The sequence below is a fragment of the Coturnix japonica genome, chromosome 17, assembly GCF_001577835.2.
Source record: "Coturnix japonica isolate 7356 chromosome 17, Coturnix japonica 2.1, whole genome shotgun sequence".
NCBI classification, from domain to species: domain Eukaryota; kingdom Metazoa; phylum Chordata; class Aves; order Galliformes; family Phasianidae; genus Coturnix; species Coturnix japonica.
The window spans coordinates 5,188,727-5,210,268 of record NC_029532.1 but is presented as its reverse complement, the minus strand read 5'-3'; the positions used below and the strand labels follow the sequence as shown (position 1 = coordinate 5,210,268).

Genomic DNA, 21,542 nt, shown 5'->3' with positions numbered 1-21,542 from the left:
AGCAGTATTTAGGGTAGGAGGTAAACATAAGATCCTCATTCAGTCAGTAGTTCAGTCTTAGAAGATCATTTGTAGTCTGGTCACCCAGGGGCAGAATAGCTGGTTTATGGCTACACTGAGAGGAAGCTGAACAAGACTGGGGAAGAGGTAAGTGGGATCTACGTAACCAGTTTCTATGAGGGTGTTTGGAGATGCAGAATGTAATTATGGAATAGGGTGTGCACAGTTGTGTGCACAGGCTCTTGAGAGGTGACTTAGCCAAGGTTTCAGGTTCAAGGTGTGTGTGTACTACAGGAAAGGGAGTATTCTAAAGGGAACTGCTTGATCCAAGCCTGGCATCAATAAAGACAAGGTGACCAGGGTTTTAGCTGAAAGGAGTCACTTGGATTCTAATCTGAACCTGTTTTTCCCTCTCAGGTTGAACCACTAACTTGATCTGCTGTATTGTTGTGAAAACTCAGTGGTGCTACCCAAGAAAAGCACCTCTTTGCAGTGCAGATTTTACTTGTACCTTGACAGAACCTGCTGCCTTACCCCTGCTTTGCTTGATCCAGAAATTTGTAGGGTTGTTTTCTTTGGGGGGGAGGGAAACTTTTAAACAAAAACAACTGTGGTCAGTTTTAACAGTGGGTCTGTGGTTTAGCCATGGTTCTTATCTTTCTGCCAGGCCCATCCTTAGTGCCTCCAGGGCTACTTCATCCTTTTGTGAGACCTGTGTTATTTCCTCCTCCACCTGCTTTGGCTCTGTTTTATGAACCTGAGGGAGGAGCTTATATTGTGCCAAGAATCTCACAAGGATTCGACCTGTGGCAGCCCTTTGGGGAGCCACTGCATCCATACGCTTCAATAGCCTCATTTCTTTTCCAGCTTTATATCTCAAATACAGAAATTGAAGCCGTTGTGCTGCCAGAACAAAGTTCCTTTCCATAGGGAATTAAGCTGTAGCATCAGATAACATTGTGTTAATATCTCCAGATTGTCAAAGGTGTATCACACCCTGTCAAAGACTCCATTTTCTTGCCTTGAGCTTAGCATTTTCTATTTGTCTGCCTAAAAATCAGCATAGTTTTGGGGTCTTTCCCTCTCTTTCCTCTTCCTTTTGCTCTTTCTCCCACCCACTCTTCCCATCGCCTGTTTAGCTGGGGCTTCTGTCAAAGTTCTGCCAGCAAAGTTTTGACGTAACTTTGAGATCACACAGGCATCTGATCTTCACATTCTATTTTTTTTCCCTTTTTTTTTATTTAAAGAAAAGCAGACTGATGTGGTATGTTGTAAACTGCCAGGAGCACTTGCTAATTTAGTAGTTAATGACAGTCACAGAGAGTGTTTTTCTTGCCCCTGGAGAGGTTTTAGACACAGCTGGGGTAGATTTGCCACTATCAATTATGCACAATTTTAAACAAGAATTGGCCAGCAGGGGCCTCTTTTTTTGCAGAGTGCAGAGCGTGAAGAATGGGAGTATGGCAGCTGGTACCTGCCTACACGGGAGAAGATATATAGGAGTCAAGAAAATAAGGGAAAGATTAATAGCTGACTATTTTTAAAGTTGCAGTTTCAACTCAAAAGTTTAAATGCTGCATTAGAAGTGGCCCAGTGCTTTGCTTTTGGTGCTTTTTTGTTGATGTTGGCTTCTTTTTTTTCCAATTCAAGCATCCCAACTTACAAAAGGCTGGTCTGGCCATAGCGTAGCCATGGGCAAGTCAGCACTGCCTGCTTTTAAGTGCCAGTTAGGGAGTCAAGATTCTGAGTTCAGTGTTCTCAGGTATTGTGTCACATTCTCTTTACATCTTTAAATGTAAACGAGGTATGAATTCAATTAGATTTAGTGGTGTAGGTCAGATTTCACAGGCAGTAGGCTTAGAATAAAGGGCTTGGCTTTGTGTTCCCCTCCTCCACACATGTCAATCCAGAGTAACTCCAGGTAACAGGAAATGCCAATGAGAAGCCAACCTAAGTAAATAGCTCAGCTCCAGAACAGTCAACATCCGCATCATTCCTCCAGGTCAGTCTCACAGAGCAGCTATGTTGACAGTACAGGACCAAGACCTGCAGGAGGCTGCAGCCTATGGGCAGAGCTTTGCTTCTCATGGCTGTGAATGCAGCTGGAAGGGCAGTGGGACCATCCTGGGAGGTGGCTGTTAGGACCCACCTGGGGAAGAGAAGCGTGCCCTGATCCCCAGCTCAATGGTGGCAGAGTCAGGCATACAACACTTCTTGTTTAATGGCAACACATTTTTCCTTTGTGAGTGCTTTGAGACTGTGACATTATATCCACAAAACAGGAACACAACGCCAAAAACATTCTCCCGAGGACAACTCTCGGCTGTCAGTTGTTAATAACTTGGGTTAACTGGGTTGCCATCTGGAACAAGTGCATTGCTTAGGATAAGAAGAATGCTGCTGTGCAGGTCAGAATCGCTTCCTTCACTTACTGCGTGGCTGTGACACGTTTCTCCATAAACTTCTGCCATCAGCAACTTTACCTTCTCTCTGTTTGCAAATGGAAGCCATCAGGATGCCCCAGCGACAGTGCTAAAAAGCCAGAAGCAATTGGAACACCGTCCTGGAATAGCAGATGGCTGGTAGGAAAACAGCATTATATTCCAGCTGTTGGAGGCCCCGTGTGTTTCATCATCATCCAAAGGCAGATAGTTCTCATAACAGAGCCTTTGACTACGTGAAGATGTCATCAACATTATTAATTTGCTGGAGTTTAATGTCTCTAATGTGTCTGAAAGCTGCAGTAGATTAGAGTCATAGTAGAATTATAGAATCGTGGGATGGCTTAGTTTGGAAGGGACCTTAGCAACCACATACAGTGGGAAATATGCAGGGTTTCAACATAAGGTTTTTCCCTTTGACATTTGTTCCTGGTTTTATTATCTGTGTAAGCCAGCTAATGGGACTGGACCTTCTCTCCCACCCCTCTTTTGGGTCGGAAAGCAAAGGAGAGAAGACAGAGCTTTGCTTATGAGTCACTTGGTTCACTCCTGCATCTGGCAGCAGCGTGTCCACTCAGTAGGTTTGGGCTGAGTGCTTCTACCAAGTTATACTCCACAGAACAGTGATCTGTAACAGGATGCCGATGGTTTGGGGTTGTCCCCATGCAGGGAGCTGGATCAGCAGGGAGGATTCATGGAAGGTCTGTGCCCAGCCCATCCCGAGTGCACCTTGTGCTGCTGCTGATTGACATTATTCACCTGTTGCAGAGCTGAACTAACAGCTTGCCAACTCTGAAAGAGAAGCTGTGCTAGATGCTAATCTAGCAGTATAATGTAGTATCCTTTGATATGAGGCTGTGTTTCCTTGCCTCCCTGTCTACCGATTCTGATGACATCTGTTTCATATTTCCCCTTGATAGAAGTTGTGACACATTACAACATACAAAGCCTGGCTGATTCCTAACGTGAGCTTTACAGAGGATGCATTGATGTGGGGAAGAAAAACAAAGCACTGTATGCAGAAGGGGCCAAGCTCTGAGCCCAGTGCTTGCCAGGAGCTGCTCCCATCACAGCCCTGAGCTCTGGGTCGGAGCCATGGGTGCATCTCTCTGTCTCAGAGGATTTATAGGAGAAATCCAACAAAGGCATTACCTGGACAGCATGAGGTGAGAGACACCAGAAGGCCAGAACTCCATAGAGTGCATGTAAATAGGGCTCCTAAATAGCATCAGCTTCAAAACAATATCAGTGCTTTCTAATTGGAAGCATTTAAAATATCCCTGATAGCTCCATTGTTTTTTCCCTTTCTTTTCCTGCTGTGGAGTGGCATTACACAGCCAGCCATGGGGCTCCAGCTGTGCTGCACCTCTGGGGGCTGCGTGGTCCCACCTTCTGCTGGGCCACATGAGGAGTCTGTGCTGTGTGTCCCACGTGCACCTTGTTACCATGCATCAGGGGAAAAAAGAAACCTGTATTAGCAGCGATGTCTGTACTCTCCCACATCTTCCCCCGACACTTCTCTTTAATGGTGACACCAGACTGGATAATAAGAAGCATCTTTTGTAGAAGAGAAGGGAATCTCAGACAAGGCTTTCAGAGTTCATTTTGTTGGCAGCTTTTTAAGTGGAGTTTTTTAGGCTTTTCTGTTTCAAACACTGTAATACTTCCTGAGTTGGTAACTATGAATTACGACAAGCTTTCTTGATACGCCAGGTTATAATCCTTCAGTGGTTTTTGTTTATTTCAGAATATAATGGGAAGCTCTATCAATTATCATGACTGTATAAGTGTTGTTCCTCTCTACTAGAATATTCATCTCGAGATGCATCATCAGATGTTACCTGTTCTGACAATCACGTTTTTGTGCCGTTGTTGGGCAACGGAAACAAAGAAAAACAAAATGTTAAGAGTGTATGGGATAAAAGAGTGTTGAAACTGTTGTTCTCTTCCTGTCTTTGGAACCTCCGAGATCTTGAATGTTTTATCCCTGGCTGTTGTGTTGTTACCGCGGTGTGAAAGGAAGTCATTATCTGTAAACATTTGAAAAGAGAGATGATTTTCATAACTTTAAATCCTACAAAGGATTCTAGTAATCTGCTCCGTGCATGCCAAAGCAAAGCTCAGCCTTTCATCTGGTCTGATCCCACCCAGTCAGTGTAAAATGTTCCTTTGGTGAATGTCTGAAGCGTGCTGCATCGCTGCGAGAGGCAGACAGCCCAAGTAGGATGTTGGGCCTTGCAGGCAGCAGCAGCAGCAGAAGGTATATTATAAAGAAGGGCATATTTACAGCCTCCAGACCTTTCAGTTGGTTATAGTTGATTTTCATATGTTTTCAAGGGAAGCTTTACTTTTTGTTTTACTCTAAATTAACCATTAAATATGACCTTTGTCCTGCTTTGTTCCAATGCTTTCTTCCCATGACTGTGGGTCTCCCCATCCACTCAGTCTCACTATGAGAATTCACTGAGCATTTTCTGCTGAAGAGTTTTTGAACCTGAATATGAACTCGACAGAACCATTGTATGGAACCAACCTGCCAGTGAGGGGTCACTGTGGGTTGGGCACAAAAGCGTGGCTGGGCTCCTTAGCAATGTGTATTGCGTCCTGGTTGTGCATCCTTGATTCAGATCAGGGCTCTCTTGTAAGGCATGTGAAAGGAGTTGAGCAGTCCCACCCCATGCTTTGTTCACACCATGAAACCTGCACCCCTGACACCGGGGGTTGGATGTTTTAGGGTGCTGAGCAGCTGTGTCTTGTACAGACTCAATGCAGATTTTGATTTGAAAACCAATCCTAATCTTTCCTCTTAGCAGCCTTAGGAGCAAGTTTTGTTGTCAGTGGGTTCTCAGGATGTTAATGCTCTTACTCATTATGTTCTCCATAGGGTATTTTTCTTCAACCTTTCCTACGAAACCATCATTGAACGACTGTCTCAGCGGAGGATTGATCCAGTCACAGGGGAAAGGTTAGCACTAATATCTCATATTTAAGGCTATATATATATATTTTTAAGACTGCCAGCAAGATGAAAGCAGCAAGTAGACTTCATAGAAATCTAAAGAACCTCAGGAATATTGTACTCATGCTCAGGGATTCCTTAAAAGCAAAGTTAAAATTTTCATAGCTACTCAAGTACCAACCCACCCATCTGTTACTGTGAGCTGCTCTCCACAGAGCAGGGCATTTTAACATCCCAGGGACTGAAATGCACAGCAGCAAGTAGCTCCGTTCTTAACGTTTTAATGGCAACTAAATTGGTCGGTAAAAATAATGCTGAGGGAAGATGTCTGAAACCTAGCCTAAATGCAGCTGGTTTTCAGACATTCCCATGGGAATTCTGAAGGCTTTCCAGCTGGGGAAGATGGAAATCTTGCTGTGTTTTACTTCCCCTGCTGCTGTGATGGTTCTCTCTGCTGTGAGATATATTAATATATTTCCTGCTCAGCAGAGCAAACTTGTTTGAGTCACAGAGTCGCTGTAAAATGTGGTTCTCAGATGTGCTGGTTTGTCTCACGGGCGCTCACATCATCTCATTCCAATGGGGATCTCAGGTTACTGCCTTCTCCACCCTTATGTTTTGGGGGCTGCCCTACATCTCTGCTGGAAATGGGGCTGGAACTCCTACAGTCACTTGTTGAAATAATAAAACAGAGCACAGGTGGGGACAACTCCCCATTCTGAAGCTGCACAGCACCATTTCACATTCTTAACACATAGATGCCTCCTGTTGAATCAAAGGCAAACACGGAACCCTCGAAGATAAGGCCCTCAGTGCTGGGCTTGTGCCAAAGCGATGTGATTATTCAGACATCTCACTCTAGGTGCAACATTAACTGGTGACAGCAGCAGTGATTTGCAGTAAGTGTTCCCTTTGTTTTAGTAATAAGCGATGCAGTTGTTCAGAAGAAATGAACGGCACGAAGCAAATCATTCACACGTCTTTGCATTCCTTATCATTAGGATTAGCCTGTTCAGTATCTGCTCCAGTTAACACGCTTCCTTCTTCCAAAGTCTGGGTTTTATTCCTTCCAAATTCATTGTGAATTGAATTGTTTTAGATGCCGTCTCTAATCCTCATCATGATATTAAAGCTGCGGTGCAGTGAGGAGTGCGGGTGGCTTTAACTTTGTCCTAAATCACCCTCACCTGGAATGAATTTTGTTCCCACACCTTGGTACCAGCTGGAGCTGTAATGCAGTTCTGTGCAGAGGCTCCGCTTCCCTCCTGGTTGCATCTATCCCAGTGGCTTTAGGAGAACTGGCTTTACTGCAGAGGGCTGCACTGTCAGAGGTGAAGAGAGCAGATGATCAGTCAGAAGCAGAATTACTGTGGCAGAGAATTTAAATGCGTGTCTGCAAAAGAGCTTTTAGCATTTGCTGGGAGCCTCTGGCAGTACAGGATCATTGTCCTTCTGGCATCAGCTGTGGGCTGCTGAGTAGTGAATCTACAGCTGCAGGTCCAGGAGAGCCAAATTCCAGCATTTTGGAAATCAGAAGTAACTAAAAATCTACCTCAGAGTGAATCGAGCTCTTTTTATCTCCAGCTACTATAAAAAGATACCAAGAATTACATTCGAGCTTTTATCCTCCCAGAAACAGACACTGGTAGGAATCAAAGGTTACATTAAAACTGGTTACCGGGGGAGTGGGGCTGGAACAGATCCAGAAGTGCTTCTTAATTTGCAGCATTGGGCACAGAACGGGGGTGTCTTTGACCCTCATGAGAAGCTTATAGACACTAACAGCAGCTTCTGCACCACCTCAAGAGAACCTATTGGTTCCTGATTATCTGATGTAACTTGAGAGCAGAAATGCTGGTTAACATACCCTGAAATTTCTAACCAAGACCAGAAAGGAACAGGGATAGACAAAACCATGGAGTAACTCAGATGATGGCTGCTGTGTCCTCAAACAGAGCTGAAGGGGTGGCTTTTGTATCCCATCTGCAGATACCACACAACATTCAGACCAGCACCTACTCCAAAGATCCAAGCCCGCCTCAAGCAGAACCCCAAGGACAAGGAAGACAGCATTGAGAAACGCGTGGACTTCTGTCAAAGGAACATCAGGTATCTGGAGGCGTTTTATGAAGATGCCTTTTATGTCAATGCTGATCAAGACCCGCATCCCATCTTTGAGTTTATAGAAAGCTGTATCATTAAGCCCCTTCCGTGCAAAAAAATAAACACTTCTAATTAATTAAGGATGATTTCTTGGGTAGTTGGTTCCAGTTTTTCCTTGTAATGCTTGCGATCCAGTCACCAATGTGGCACATTCACAGGGAAACAGGAATTGAAGCAAGCAGTGTTCAATTCAGAGCTCACCAAGGTGAAGTACAGAGTAAGAGATCATGCTATGGGGGATTTTGATTTGGCTTTTGTTTTGTGATCCAAAGTGTGAAGGGCAGCAGCTGGGGAAGCTCCTGTGTTTGATTCAAGCATCCTTTCCTGACTCTGCAATTAAGCAATTAGCAGTTCTGTGTTAACCACGCAATACCCATGTAATAACCATACAGCTAACTTGCAATATTAAGGCTACGAGATGTTCTTTGTCTTTTATTCCCTTGTCAACTCAACTCACTCTGCAATCACACAGCCAGGCAGAAACACTCCAAACAACAGGAGATAGTAGCTTGTGCCATAGAAAACCAGTAGCAGGTTCATCACGTTTAGAACCCAATTAAGGGCATAATGAGGCTCTTCTGCAGCAGCCACTCCCACCATATTTCCTTCTGGCTGGGGCTGCAGTTGGGTTTGTACCAGCTTGGTTTGCTCTGCTTGGATTGGGTTGCCCTAAAGATTCAGGTAAGTCTTTCTTAACTTGAAAATCTTTGGTGAGAAGGATGGCACTGTTAACTAGAGCCTGGCAATGGGAATGTGCATCTTTAATGCTTCGAGGAAGGTGTGTGATTTGTTGTTGTGATTTAGACAAGCACTGAGTTTGATGCCTTTATTATGACTCTCTTTCTGCTGTGTACATGAGTGTGAACTCCCCATGATCAGGAGCTGGGGGTGTCTCAGCTTCCTCCTTGAAGTCTTTATGTCTGGGATGAGATTGGATGTATGTGCCTCCAGGAGCCTTTGTTGTTGTCTTTAATCATGTATATGGAGTACCATAAGGATATATGTGCTCAAATCCTTCCTTGTGCCTTTGGAGTAAATCTGGCTGGGAAGGCCCTGCTTAGCTGGATGGCTCGGGTGGTGCTGTGTTATTTGGGGTATGAATGATGAGAGTTTAAGGTCAGAATCCTCAAAGCCTGTGGGAGGTTTTTGATGAGTGGGGATCTGCCAGACTGAGGGACAGCCTTAAAAATCTCAGGATAAATGGCTTTAAAGCTCTGGTGCCGGCAACATGAGTTGAGTCCTCTGTGCCTCTTGCACTGTTAAATGCAGCTGGTAGTGCCAGGAGCAGCCACACAGGGCCTGACTGCAAAGCCTTGTGTAAAGCTGGGCCAGAGCATTTATAAGAGTTTTACCTGTTACAAATGCGCTGTTTGGTAACCTGTTTGGGCAGCTGTTTTTTATGCTATCGCTATGAAGATATGCTGTAGCATTCATGCATAATTGGGAGCCCTTCTATTAATAATACATGGGAAGCTCATCTCGCTAATATCACCTTCATCTGAGTGTTCCAACTAAATATTTTGATAGATGAAATGGATCGAGAGTGTATTTAAATACTGTTTGTACTGCAGCGAGGGTACAAAAGGGACGGCCCGTCTTTAATTAGACAGGTACATCTGCTTAATTAATTTAGCTGTAAAGCCCTTTTTCCTCTTCATTCTTTCATCTATATGCGGACGCTATATTAGTTCCGCTCTGCTGGTTCCATAGAAACTGAGAAAAAGAGCTTGTCTCATTGAGATGCACTTGGCATGTCTGGGTACGCAGTCTCAGGTCAATGGTCAACCCCCAAGGGTTTGCAGCAGGCCTGAAGAGCAGAACGTAAGGGTTAGCAGAACATGCTAATACTCGTGTAGAACTCTCCCTCGGAAACAACTAAAACAATTGACATTCATTTAATTACTGTAAACGAAACAGCCCCTGCATCACTTTGCATAGTAAAGCCTGTTAATACCAAAAAGGTTCAGTGGATGGGAGGAGGAATTAGGTTTTTATAATTGGAATGCAACACTTGAAAACCAATTTGGTAACTGTTCTTGATTTTATTAGCATCTTATTCTGGCCAAACAAATGTTAAGCAATGAGAGAAACACGGTAAAGAGGAGCTGGTAAGAACACAGCGGGGAGCAGACGTGACTTATTGTGCAACGTGCCCAGTCCTGAAGCAGACATCTTTTATCAGTTCCAAAGACACTTTGCAGAGAGGGCTGTTTGGAGGTTGTGTTATACTCAATATATTATGCTGTTAATGATGTAATTCAGCAACAAAATGAACGTGTTCAGCTGTTGCACAAACTTTCACATCCACCTGTTCTGGGGGAGCGGATCCTTCATGTGCTTTTGTGGAAGGATGCTCAAGTGGAGAAAACTCAGTCCTCCAGCACTGTATCTGCAGGGGCCCCTGTAGATCCTTGAAGGATTTATCCAGCCTTTTTTGGTTTCTTGGCTTTCCTTTAAGGGCTTATGTGTGTACATCTCCAGTGATGATGGCAGCACAGAGATCTTTAAGGTAGCTGGTTTCAAGCTGCCAAATCAGAGCCTCAAAGGTGACTTCTATGTTGCTCTTACTCATAGAGGAAAGTGTCTGCTCCTTTCTACAGGCAGGCACTCCCGGGTTATTCTCCTCTTTCTGCACCAAGAGCAGTTTCTTTCTATGGAAGAAAAGAAAAAGTGATTGTCAGGCTCCTTTTCTTTGAAGCAAATTGCTTCTTTAGTGTAACTGTGGATCTGGAGAGCTGCCATGCAGCAGCTGGGGGAAGGGGCTGAATCTACACAGGTGAGGAGGGAAGCACACATCAGCATGACTAACAGTGGGGCAACCTGTTGGTACCAGGTTTCGCTTAGTCTGAAGCCTGCTTCAGTGAGAGCTGTGCTGCTGTGGGAAGGTCCTTGGCAGCATGAGGTATCACACAGCTGGGTGTGCTCCTTGCCATGCAATACAGCAGCCGAGCAGGCCAGTTTGGCACCTAAGAGTCAAAATAACAAGTGCTACAGCTGTGAAGTCACTGTCCGGATCCATGGAACTTGCCTTTAAATCACACCATAGCCTTCCTACTTCTCCCTTCCTCTATGTGTAACAGGTGAATAGTGCTTTCACCTTTCCCACAGCTCCTGTATTTCAAGTCTTCCATGTGTCATAGCTGAGAAATCTGACTTTCAAAAGGCACAGGGTCACACCTGCTGCTCCGTATATTCCTTATGGAAGTGAGACTTATTATTGAGTGTGAAGCCTTGTGCTCAAAGACCGGGTGCTTTACACGTCTCATCCTTCTCTTGGCACTTCTGTGTCCCTCCCAAGAAATCATTCCATTAAATTAGCAGAGCAATTAAATTAATATCTAACGTGAACTGTTCTGTTTGGGTGGCTCTTGGGCTTTGCCCTTTATTATGCTTAGCGTTAAATAAGAGTCCTACAGGATTGGTGTGGCCCTGGAACTGTTTCACAAACTGGGTAAGCAATAATGAAGGGATTTTGTGTTTGAGAAGTGAAACCTGTGAAACCAAACCTCCTGCAGATGTTTGTTTAGAACCTTTAACCAGGACTCTGAATGTTTGAATTTGGTTTTCACATCAAGAAACCTTTAATGAAGATAGAATAAATAGTGTTATGCTGCCCGTAATCGCCAATGATAAGTAGTGGAAAACCTGGCAAGCTTATGAAAACTGGGGAAACATTTATTGCCTACGTGTATTAGCAACTATAGTATTTCCTATCTAGAAATATACAATAGGATTAATAGGATCAGGGAGTATAAAAGAGGATGACTGAATCACAACTCCCCAGCCTATAGGTAAATTAATGTAAAAAGGCAGTGATGAGCTGCACTGTCACTGATTCCAGGTGCAGTTTGGAGAACCAAAACAGTATCATCATTATCCCGAGCTTTCACCTTAGATCTAACAATGGCATTTAGCATGAAGGCAAAATAAACCTGTCCAAAACCATTCCAGAGCTGCTCTTGAACAGCCTGGATTTCTTCACTCCAGGATAAGAGCGATGAGCTCTTGTGATGTTTAAAGCATTAAAACTCTAGGGAAAATCAGGAGAACCACTTGAAGTAATAAGCAGGTTTATAATGATAGCACAGTGAACCTTTCAGTCAGCCAATGTAAACATGTCAGCATTAAGCTGATATCAGAGCTCTTACATACAGCTCTGGAAAGCTCTCTCACCTCCATCTGCAGGTCAGTTTCTGAATGGGGATATTGAACTGTGCAGGACTGCCCAGGCAAAGTCTTGAAGCTTCAACTTACTGTGGTTTCCCTTTCACCACCATTAACGCTTCTGTTCACATCATCTTGTGCTCCCCCCACGCCCCATGAACATAAATGCTGTCTCAGGTTTAGATTCTGCCTCAGACTGCACACAAACGAGGCAGCAAAGTTACCGACTTGGCTTTATGAGCTGCTCTTTCTGAGCTGTTTTCTTCCTTTGCAGACACACCAAAGCCATTTCAACTTTCAACGCACAGCAATAAAAAACTAAACATTTCTTTAATACAGTCATGGTATCGTTTCCAAGGATATTTACAAACGAGACTAATTATTTTACAGGTGAACGTGCTTCCGCTGTTCTAGCCTACCACATCAGTATTATTCTCACTCAAAGCACTGTCGTGCTTAATGCATGAAACACCGAACAGTGAGGACAGCCGACTTGTTTCAACGTTAGCTGCAAAACGTTTGCTCCTGCTAAAGGTTAAGGAACGTGAAGATAATATGCATAGTCAGTAAATCAAGGAAACATAGGCACCAATCCACACACACGCTGCTGGAGACTGACACTGTCAGCACAGTTCCTGGTCTTCTCTCCAGCAGCTATAAAGGACTTGACACACAATGAGAGGGGTCACAAACAGAGCAGCACATCTGAGTGTCCCAGTTCATCTTCTGAGGAATGTAAATACACAAACCTTGTATTATTTGACACCGTGTTTGTGGTTTGGTTTTTTAACAAGACAACTGTACCACATAACCATACATGTTTTAGAGGTATCGTCCCTCTAGCACTGCAAGGGAAGCTGAAAAGGATTCTCTTGCTCCCTATGTGAACCAGATGGAAGAGACTGACTCTTTTCTGAAAGCAGGACAGATTTCTGGGCTCAGCCATGCTACATCACCACCTTATTTATGAAGTCAGGGCTATATAAGAGCAGCTTCACCAGGCTCCAAGACCAGCTGTGGAAACTTGGAGTACATCAGCCATGTTGGGGGGTTTTGTTTTGCATGTTTGTGGAAAGAGCTTTCCACAATGGAAGAGAAACATTAAAATCTCTTCTTGCTGATCTGTATTTGATCCAAGTTTTACCCTTCTAACTGCAGCACTGCTATAATAGCTCAAAGGTGGTTATTCTTCAGGACTTAAGGTGAAACTACTATCATGGCCAATTTCTTTCCTATGGCTGCAACTGACATTGGCTTTGCTCTTCAAGAAATTAGAACCACAAATTGTTTTGTTAATTCAATATTAAGACTTCAGTTTCTCTTCAGTAAAAGGAAGCATGTCCAGCTGCTGACATATCAATGGGGCACATTTTGAAACTGTTTTATGAGCTCACTCTTCCAGATGTAATTCTGCTTCTGGAGCATGGAATGGCCTCTGGACACAGGGAGTTCCTAGAACATCCAGTGTTCTATTTACAGGGTCACAGACAGAGTCCTCCCTTTCATTGCAGTTTATATTCCTTTATATTCCTGCACTTGATATCATTCTAGACTGTGAAGAGAGCTTATGCAGTAGAGAAAATAGTTGGAGTCTTTAGACAGCTCTTCTCTAGAACACAGGAGAATCACAGAACGTGCAGGGTCCTTGCAGTAACCTCTTGATCCACTCAGGATCTGCAAATAAGAAAACACTGTTTAGAGCTAGAGATGCAGATGAACAGAAATGGTGCTGAAATGGACAAACTAAATAGGAATCCTGATAGTCTGTGTATGTTCAGCACGCAGGATTAACTGAGAATTCAGAGTCCAACTCCATTTCTGGCTTGGAATTCCAAGTAATACCGGCTTAAATTGCATTTCAACAGGCAACAAACCTGAGGTGAAGCAGTCAATGCTGCATCGTTACATTCTCAGCTAAGTGGTCTCAGATAGGAAAAAGTCACACATAACTCAAACAGGAGAAAAACTTGAAGAATCACAATGCCAGAATTCAGCATCCTTGTTTTTTAAGTGAATTTGGATGCATTGCTTGCAGTCCATAATTCCTTCTTCTTTGTCCCCCTCCAACATGGAGGAAATGAATGTTACAGCCTCTCGCTATGGAGGTTTCAGTTCTGTAATTGATCCTCAGGGATGACAGGAATATTCACACCTTATAAAGTGGAAAAGTATCCACAGAATTTGGATAGCCAGAAGGATGCCCATTTTTTCTTAAGTTGTGCTGGATCAACGCAACTTACACTGACATCCCACAGCTGCAGAACTGCGCGGTAATTCATTTCTTTAACTTGAATATAAACTGTTGTAGCACTCTGTTATAGTTTACGTGTTTGCCAGCTGCCATAAAACACAATACTAATAAGTTAATCCCCACAGTAGCTATTTTGTAATTAACTTCTACCAATAAGGCATGCCAAAGCCAGGACAGCATGCAATGCATCACTAATACCTTCATACAGCTGCCTGAAAGAGAAAAGTCAGTGAACTTAATTCAGGTCTTTATGGAAATAAGATGTAAGAATACACAGTCTTGCCCTTTTGGGCCACAGGGATGATTTACCTTCTGGGGTTGGATGCCGTGCAATGCTGTCGTGAAGCAAACACCTCCTGTATACCAAACTCTGACAGGACTGGTAGGTTAGAAAGCACCTGTGAAAGGACAAGTTGTTTTTAATCACAAAGCTTTGGGTTTGGTAACCTGCTCACACACCCTGCCTGCAGGCTGGCTGGGTTCTGTTCCCAACAGACCTCACCTCCTGAGATAAGGGCAGTGTGAGCCACATCGAGCACAAGAATTGATAGTTTATTCATTCAAGTCAGTGAAACTTCACAAGCACGCGTAATTAATAAGTTCAAAACCCAGCTTTCTAGGGAAAAATGTTTCATCATTGGCCAAAGAATTGTAGTGTACAATAAGAGAGGCAAAATGTCCCACTGCACAGGGAAGAAGCACAGTGTCTCCAACTGAAAGCAATGACCATTTAGCCAAAGCTGCTCTTAGTTCTGTTAAGAAAAGTATATGTGGGAAAGGCTTTTCTAAAGTGACAGACCAACAGCATCCTGATACACTGATGCAGAAAGGTTTCCTTTTCTAGATATTCCAGAACGTCTGACTTCTCAGCATAGCTGCTGCCTATCGTTTTCACTTTGTTTTCAGTGCTGAAGCAACTCCAGCTCTTTCATGTGCTGTTCCAATGGATGATGTCTCCTTCATTTCCCATCCTTCCCCCACTTTCTCCCTGTCCCATCCCTCCCCCTGCTTGAAGAAAAGAGTTTAATGATCCAAAGTGTTTTATTTTGAAAGCAGTGTACTGATCTTTTATCCAAGTCCAAACTACAGCATCTTCTCCTGCAGGGATGAGGACAGTTAAGAGCCAGCAAAAAAAAAAAACCAACAAAGCGATTAATTGCAATATGGCAACACACGTCATGACTTCTTACTTCAAAACTACCAAGTATTTCATGTTAGCTATTTAAACGTGTTTAATTTACATAGGGGAGGATAGGGAAAAGCAAAAAATATCCTAAGAACAGATTACCTGAGCCAAATATGTCCATTGGAGCAGACTGCCTGTTTGCGATCAGTGAATGGCAGGATCTCCTTGCACAAGCTGCAATGCTCTGGAAAAGTCTGTTTGTTCATTTTCTTTAAGATATGCCCAATCAGCACCTGGGAATACACAGCAGTCAGCATCATTTATAGCAAGACAGCTGCCTACTGAAAGGTGGAGGAGTCTCTCAGGATGCAGTGATTTTCGAATGTGATACAGGATGCAAAGACCAATCCACTTCACTGAACCATATAAAGAAGTAGAAACATAAGGCTGTCAAAGAGACGTTAATTTATCCTTGCTTTATCATGATCTCCTGCATTAATCTGCCCTGCGCTAAAGGGGTACAGAATGTAAAAGCAACAGTGTTAGGTTAATTGTAAATGTAAAAGCCAATTGATGTTGTAGCACTTTAGAAGTATTAGAAGAAATCTGTCATTTCAATGTAAAGTTTGTAAACCACATCCCAAGAACCTTTAAAATGTGACAGCAAACCAAATAGATAAAATAGAATTTGGAAGTCAGCTTTTAATCACTGTAGGAAGTAGAATCTTAAGCCTTCGATTTGTGGTAATTGGGTACTAGAATAACACAGCAGTTCTGGCAGAGCGCTTTCTTAGTGAATTACTTTAGAGCCCACTGTTGCCTGCTTGCTCATAAGTCCAGCAGAGAACACCACACTGCATCAGTAACAGAAACTCTGCTTGCTTGTCCATCTGAATGCATTGCAAAGATTGGTTCTTACAGTTCAAATGGGTTGAGAATTTGGGTACAGAAGGGTTGTTCTTTGCTTGTACAAAGAGGCACAGACAGATGTGAGACAATCTTATCATTGAGTCTTAAGAGCAGGAAGGCTGAGGGCAGCATTCCCACTGAAGCTTCCTTTGCCTGAAGGAAACCTCATTGCCCAGCACAGGGCTCACTGATTTTCTGCCACAGCAACGCAGGCCTGCAACTGCAGGTGTAACCTTCTAGAGGATACAGCTCCTACGTTTAACTTTGTACAGATGCCAAACTGAGGAAACTTAGCCACAAAAACGTTCTTCTCAATCAGTGTAAGTTCTAAACCTGCCAACAGCAGTGAAATAACTGAGCCTCTCCTGTGTTCTGTCTAAACTGTGTTTACACGTGTTTATTCTTTATTGTACCTGATCCAGATGTCATCATCTGCATTTACACTCCCTCTCGTTCCCTAATTTCAGGGAAGCACAGCTTAAGATGTATGAACTATAGGAGCTGCCTAGTGAGGATGACGTGATTACAGTTCTCTTTCCCACCCAAGCCGTGTTCTCATTTAAGGTCGTGGAAGGGGATGAAAGCAGCGAGTTGTAACATCAAATCCCCAGAGCATAGAGGTGCACTTACTCGTGCTGTTCTGTCATCATATCCATCATCGGACATTAAGAAATCACAGACTCCTCTGGTGGGAATACTGGTGTTTTCTGTAATCCATGTGTGTAGATAAACTTCTCCCAACACCCGTTTCATGTGTTCTCGTGTCAAGTGCATTTCTACCGCCTCAATCTGTGCCTGTATTTCAAGAAGCTTTTCTTCCATTGGCTCGCGGCCTCCTACGTCATTCGACTGAGGAAGAGAATCATCTGCAGTGTCATCTACGTCCATACCTTTGCCTGTGTCGCATAGGCTCTGCCTTCTGGCTTGTTTAGAAGTTCCTTCCTCTTGATCATCTTCAGTGCTGCCCATTCCAGGGGAATCAGATATCAGGATTTTTGCATCCTCGTGTGAAGGTTTCCACACCACCTCCGAGGGAGCTTTCTGCATTGACTGGTATAAAATCCTCAGGAGAAACAGCTTAAACCGCCAGAAATAAGTAGACCCACAGCTCTCAATCTTTTTATCCAGGGCTTCCTGTAAAAATTGAGGAATATGCTTATCCTTCAAGATTTTCCAGCGTACCAGATCTGTCAAGTCCACTTGCCGGAATAGGTTCTGAACGGAAGATTCCAAGAGCTGTGCAGCTGCCTCCTCAAAAGTCTTAAGGGTAACGAACTGAACTTGGTAGTTTTTGTTAACGGGGTGAAGGCCATTAGTCATGCCCTCAGTTGTAATAACTGCTAAGTATGCACCGCAGGGGCTAACAGCTATTCCGTGAGTCCTCACAGAGCCAAACACTTCTGAGAGCTTAATCAGCTGGTGCTCAAACTTTAAAGCAACGTCTGTAAAGATAGGAATCAGCTGCCTTACCTTTCCATCGTTGGAGCACGTATACACTGTGCCGTTCTGTTTGTCCGCCGTCATAGATACAATTGGCAAAGAATGTAGCCCTGTCACATGGGAATTATGGACATTCAGACCTGCCTTGGATATCAACAGAAGACACCAAAACACGTAAGATCCTCTTGCGGCCACCACTAAGCTACAACTACATTTCTGGTAGGGATGGTAAAGAGGAATACATTTGATACTATGCACGGGCAACTGGTCCATTTCTTGCCATAAGACTACGGGCTGTCTGAGAGTAAAGTAGCCTTTGACTGCTTTTAGATTGACGGGAAGGATTTTAACTGGTCCGAAAGCACTCCCTACAATAAGTCCACTCATCTTTCGGTTGTTATGTTCATATTCCCACCAAGACAGGACACTCGGAGAACTTATTCCAGACTCTATGGTACTGCAAGAAGTAATGGATTCCTTACCCAGAAAAGGAAGCTGAAATTGCCAAACCGCAATGTTACTGTTTTCAAAGAGCACTGCTAAGAGCACGCTGCCAACATCCCGGCACTCGTTGTTATGTTTAACCTGCTGAGTGGTACAGATACCCGACCACTCCATGCGCACTGGGGTTTGCATGCTGTGCCGTCGTTGAAATTCAGAGAAGTCTTCTAATTCTCCTCTGGGAGTGTCAGCTTTGGTCAGTCTGTAACTGGCTTCGTACAAACGCTCCCCATAGATTTCCGTCAGGTCCACCAGCTGAACCCACTGCAGCCTGTTGAGGTTTGAGTGGATGGTCAATCGATTGTCCATGGTTAAAGCTGCAAGCAGGCACCTCCCATTGGCATCACAGCCCAGCGGTGACCAGCTGGAATACTTGAATCCTCGCATCGGTGGCAGCGACTTTCCCTCTGGATTGAACACACGATCCAGCATAAAAGTTTGACTAACAGTCGGATCCGTGGAATTGGCAAACTTCTCTTTGCATTCTGCTACCTCCTTTTTTGGGCCAACCTGAAAGATAAACAACAACAAAAAAACACAAGCCTTAAGGTTTAGGACGCTATTTTAAGAAAGCTTTTTTGGAATGAATTACCATCGAATCGTTTGAGTTGGAAGGGATCTTTAAAGGCCACCTGGTCCAATTTCCTGCTATGAATAGGGGCACACGCAGCTCAGTCAGGTGCTCAGAGCCTGCTCCAGCCTGAACCATCTGAAACAGTGCGTTTCTATCACAACCTGTGCTACAGTGCTCAAGTTAATAGTTATTTGATATCAGTCTTGGTGATCAAAGCTTCTGTGTTGGCCAAAATCTGTACAAGTTCTGACTTAAAATCATTAAAATTAAAAAAGACTGCAAAGATTGCATCCAACCATCAGCGTTCCCTCTGAGCTGCGTATCTCTTTGGGCTTTTGACTCTTAAGTCTGTTGAACCAAAGCTGTCCATAGGGGGGATTTCAACTAACACTGAGTGGAGTAACCTGAAATATGAGGTGCTTTATGTAATCTCAAGCGTTGTTTGGGCAGTGATAATAATCAGAGTGGCACTGACAGGTTGATTAGTGCAGGAGCTGCTCAGCCAGAGCTGAATGTAGTGTGGGCTGAGGAGTGTAAGAGATGAAATGCACCCTTTAGAAGAACAGAATCACAGAATTGTAGGGGTTGGAAGGGACCTCTAGAGATCATCGAGTCCAACCCCCCTGCCAAAGCAGGTTCCCTACACCATGTCACACAGGTAGGCGTCCAGGAGGGTCTTAAATATCTCCAGAGAAGGAGACTCCACCACCTCCCTGGGCAGCCTGTTCCAGTGCTCCGTCACCCTCACTGTAAAGAAGTTCTTCTGCACATTCATGCGGAACTTCCTATGCTGTACTTTCATCCCATTACCCCTAGTCCTGTCCCCACGCACTACTGAAAAGAGACCAGACTCACCACTATGGCTCCCACACCTCAGGTATTTATAAACCTGGATCAATTCCCCTCTCAGCCTTCTTTTCTCAAGGCTAAACAGACCCAGTTCCCTAAGTCTCTCCTCATAGGGGAGATGCTCCAGGCCCTTCACCATCTTAGTGGCCCTCCGCTGGACTCTTTCCAAGAGATCCCTGTCTTTTTTGTACTGGGGAGCCCAGAACTGGACACAATATTCCAGATGAGGCCTCACCAGGGCAGAGTAGAGGGGGAGGATCACCTCCTTCAACCTGCTGGACACGCTCTTTTTAATACACCCCACTATACCACTGGCTTTTTTAGCTACAAGTGCACACTGCTGGACCACGGTCAATCTATCATCCACCAGGACACCCAAACAAAGCAGTGGAAATCTTTCAGCTCCAACAGCAACACGAGCAGCATTTCTACTCCAAACAGCACTCAGCTCTCACAGTGTTAGTGCTGGAGCCATTCTCAGAGCAGCAGCTCGTCCTTAGATCCGCACCATACGATGCTCCGACCCCCTCAGGGCCATCACAGCGGCTCACCTTCAGCAGACAGGCGTTGCCGGGCGCTGGCACAGCCGTACGGTGGATGACCATCTCCTGCCCCCCGCTGTGCACATCGCTCAGCTGCTCCAACACCGCGATGCTTCGGGCCGTGCTCACCGACACCCTGTGATCCTCCGACCAGGCCAACGGCTCCAACCCGCTGACCCCGTGCTGCAGCCTCACGGCCGGTTCTCTCCTCACCGCCGTCAATCGGAACCCGGCGCTGGCCGCCGCCTCCTCCTCCACCAACGAATCGAGGCCCAGCGGCGGCTCCTCCTCCCCGGCCGCCTGCACTGACGGGCTGCCCCCTCTTTCCAACGCCGCCATCTTACCGCCGCCTCACGGCCGCCCCGTCCGCACCGCGCATGAGCCGCCTCAGCGGCCTAAGGCCCCGCTCCGTAGGGTTGTCCCGGCGCTGCCTGAGCGCGATGGAGGAGGACGGGGAGATGCTGCTGCTCAACATCGGCTCGGCTCCCAGCAGGGTGGGTGAGCTGGGAGCTGCTCCTGTGTGAGCGGGTGGGTTGGGAAAGGGGGGACGGAGCGGTGCTGTGGGGATGTGAGGGCGGAGGGAGCGGGGTGTGGGCACGGTACGGGGGTGCGGTGGAGCCCTCAGTACAAGAAAGACATGGAGGTTTTGTTAGGGGTCCAGAGGAGGTCCACAAAGATGATCAGGGGGCTGGAGCACCTCCCCTGTGAGGACAGGCTGAGGGACTTGGGTTTGTTCAGCCTGGAGAAGAGAAGGTTGTGGGGTGACCTCATTGCAGCCTTTCAATACCTGAAGGGAACTTACTCCCAGGAGGGGAGTAAACTCTTGGAAAGGGCTGACAATAGCAGGACACGGGGAAATGGTTTTAAGTTAAAAGAGGGAAGATTTAGGTTGGATGTCAGGGGGAAGTTCTTCACTAGGAGAGTGGTTAGGCCCTGGAACAGGCTGCCCAGGGAGGTTGTGGATGCCCCGTCCTTGGAGGTGTTCAAGGCCAGGTTGGACGGGGCCATGGGCAACCTGATCTAGTAAAGGTGTATGTTTGGTGGCCCTGCCAGGCAGGCGGGTTGGAACTACATGATCCTTGAGGTCCCTTCCAACCCGGGTCATTCTGTGATTTGTGAGGATGGGCTCTGCTGGTGGAGTGGGTCAGTCTACATAGAGAGGGTCGGAGGTGAGTCTGAGGGGGGCTGGGGGCTTCAGATGGGGTAAATCTGTATGGGGGAGGCACGGAGGTCGGAGTGCAGCCTGTGTTGGGGTTGTTCAGCCGGGTGTGAGGCTGCAGAGCTGTGGGCACTGTGTGAGTCTGAGCTGAGAAGTTGTTTAATGCTAAAGAACAGGGAGAAGCGAGCAGAGAAAATGAGTAGTGCTTGAGAATGGTGCGGTTCATTAGAGGGCAGGGAATAACGCAGCTGGAGGTGGGGAAGAGTTCTGCACGTGTGTTAGACATCCATTGGAAAAGGGCTGAGGAATAGGAAAGAGATTTAGGGACAAAGGAAGTGAAGTTAGTTTCCTTCCTCACTGTTCCTGGAGGGAAAAATCCTTCTTCGGATTGGAAGATAAAGAATCCAGTTGTGGTGAAAGAAAAAGAGCTCAGAAGTCTCGAAAACTGGGCTAAGGATGGGGTT

General features: G+C 45.3%; 3 protein-coding genes across 7 annotated transcripts in view; 2 read left to right on the top strand and 1 right to left on the bottom strand.

The window, feature by feature from the left end:
• The window catches only part of AK8 (adenylate kinase 8), a 60,383-nt gene extending 52,734 nt beyond the window's left edge, over positions 1–7,649 (top strand). For both annotated transcript variants that reach the window (XM_015879182.2, XM_015879181.2), the window contains exons 12-13: positions 5,326–5,406; positions 7,390–7,649. In XM_015879182.2, coding sequence (XP_015734668.1) covers positions 5,326–5,406; positions 7,390–7,639 — 331 coding nt within the window. In that variant the 3' untranslated portion in view covers positions 7,640–7,649. The remainder of the gene's footprint in view (positions 1–5,325; positions 5,407–7,389) is intronic.
• Positions 7,650–12,038: 4,389 nt separating this feature from the next.
• Positions 12,039–20,281, bottom strand: GTF3C4 (general transcription factor IIIC subunit 4). 3 transcript variants are annotated; one of them, XM_015879290.1, is made up of 6 exons: positions 19,929–20,281; positions 17,484–18,464; positions 16,644–17,147; positions 15,267–15,397; positions 14,288–14,376; positions 12,039–13,401 (listed from the first exon to the last, which is right to left on the bottom strand). In XM_015879290.1, the coding sequence occupies exons 1-6, from the start codon at positions 20,256–20,258 to the stop codon at positions 13,337–13,339; spliced, it is 2,100 nt and encodes a 699-aa protein (XP_015734776.1). In that variant the 5' UTR covers positions 20,259–20,281; the 3' UTR covers positions 12,039–13,336. The 3 variants fall into 3 exon arrangements, 2 of the variants coding, with proteins under 2 accessions (XP_015734776.1, XP_015734773.1); XR_001558703.1 differs by having other exon boundaries at positions 16,904–18,464; XM_015879287.1 differs by having other exon boundaries at positions 16,644–18,464.
• The window catches only part of DDX31 (DEAD-box helicase 31), a 42,332-nt gene continuing 41,061 nt past the window's right edge, over positions 20,272–21,542 (top strand). For both annotated transcript variants that reach the window (XM_015879292.2, XM_015879291.2), the window contains exon 1: positions 20,272–20,413. In XM_015879292.2, the coding sequence (XP_015734778.1) occupies positions 20,297–20,413 (117 nt within the window). In that variant the 5' untranslated portion in view covers positions 20,272–20,296. The remainder of the gene's footprint in view (positions 20,414–21,542) is intronic.

Excerpts from the sequence above, each read along its gene's own strand:
- GTF3C4 (XM_015879287.1), bottom strand. The coding sequence starts at position 20,258 with ATGGCGGCGTTGGAAAGAGGGGGCAGCCCGTCAGTGCAGGCGGCCGGG. Across the intron at positions 18,465-19,928 it reads GCAACGCCTGTCTGCTGAAG|GTTGGCCCAAAAAAGGAGGT; the intron begins GTGAGCCGCTGT and ends TTTATCTTTCAG. Across the intron at positions 15,398-16,643 it reads ATGATGACAGAACAGCACGA|GTGCTGATTGGGCATATCTT; the intron begins GTAAGTGCACCT and ends GTGTATTCCCAG.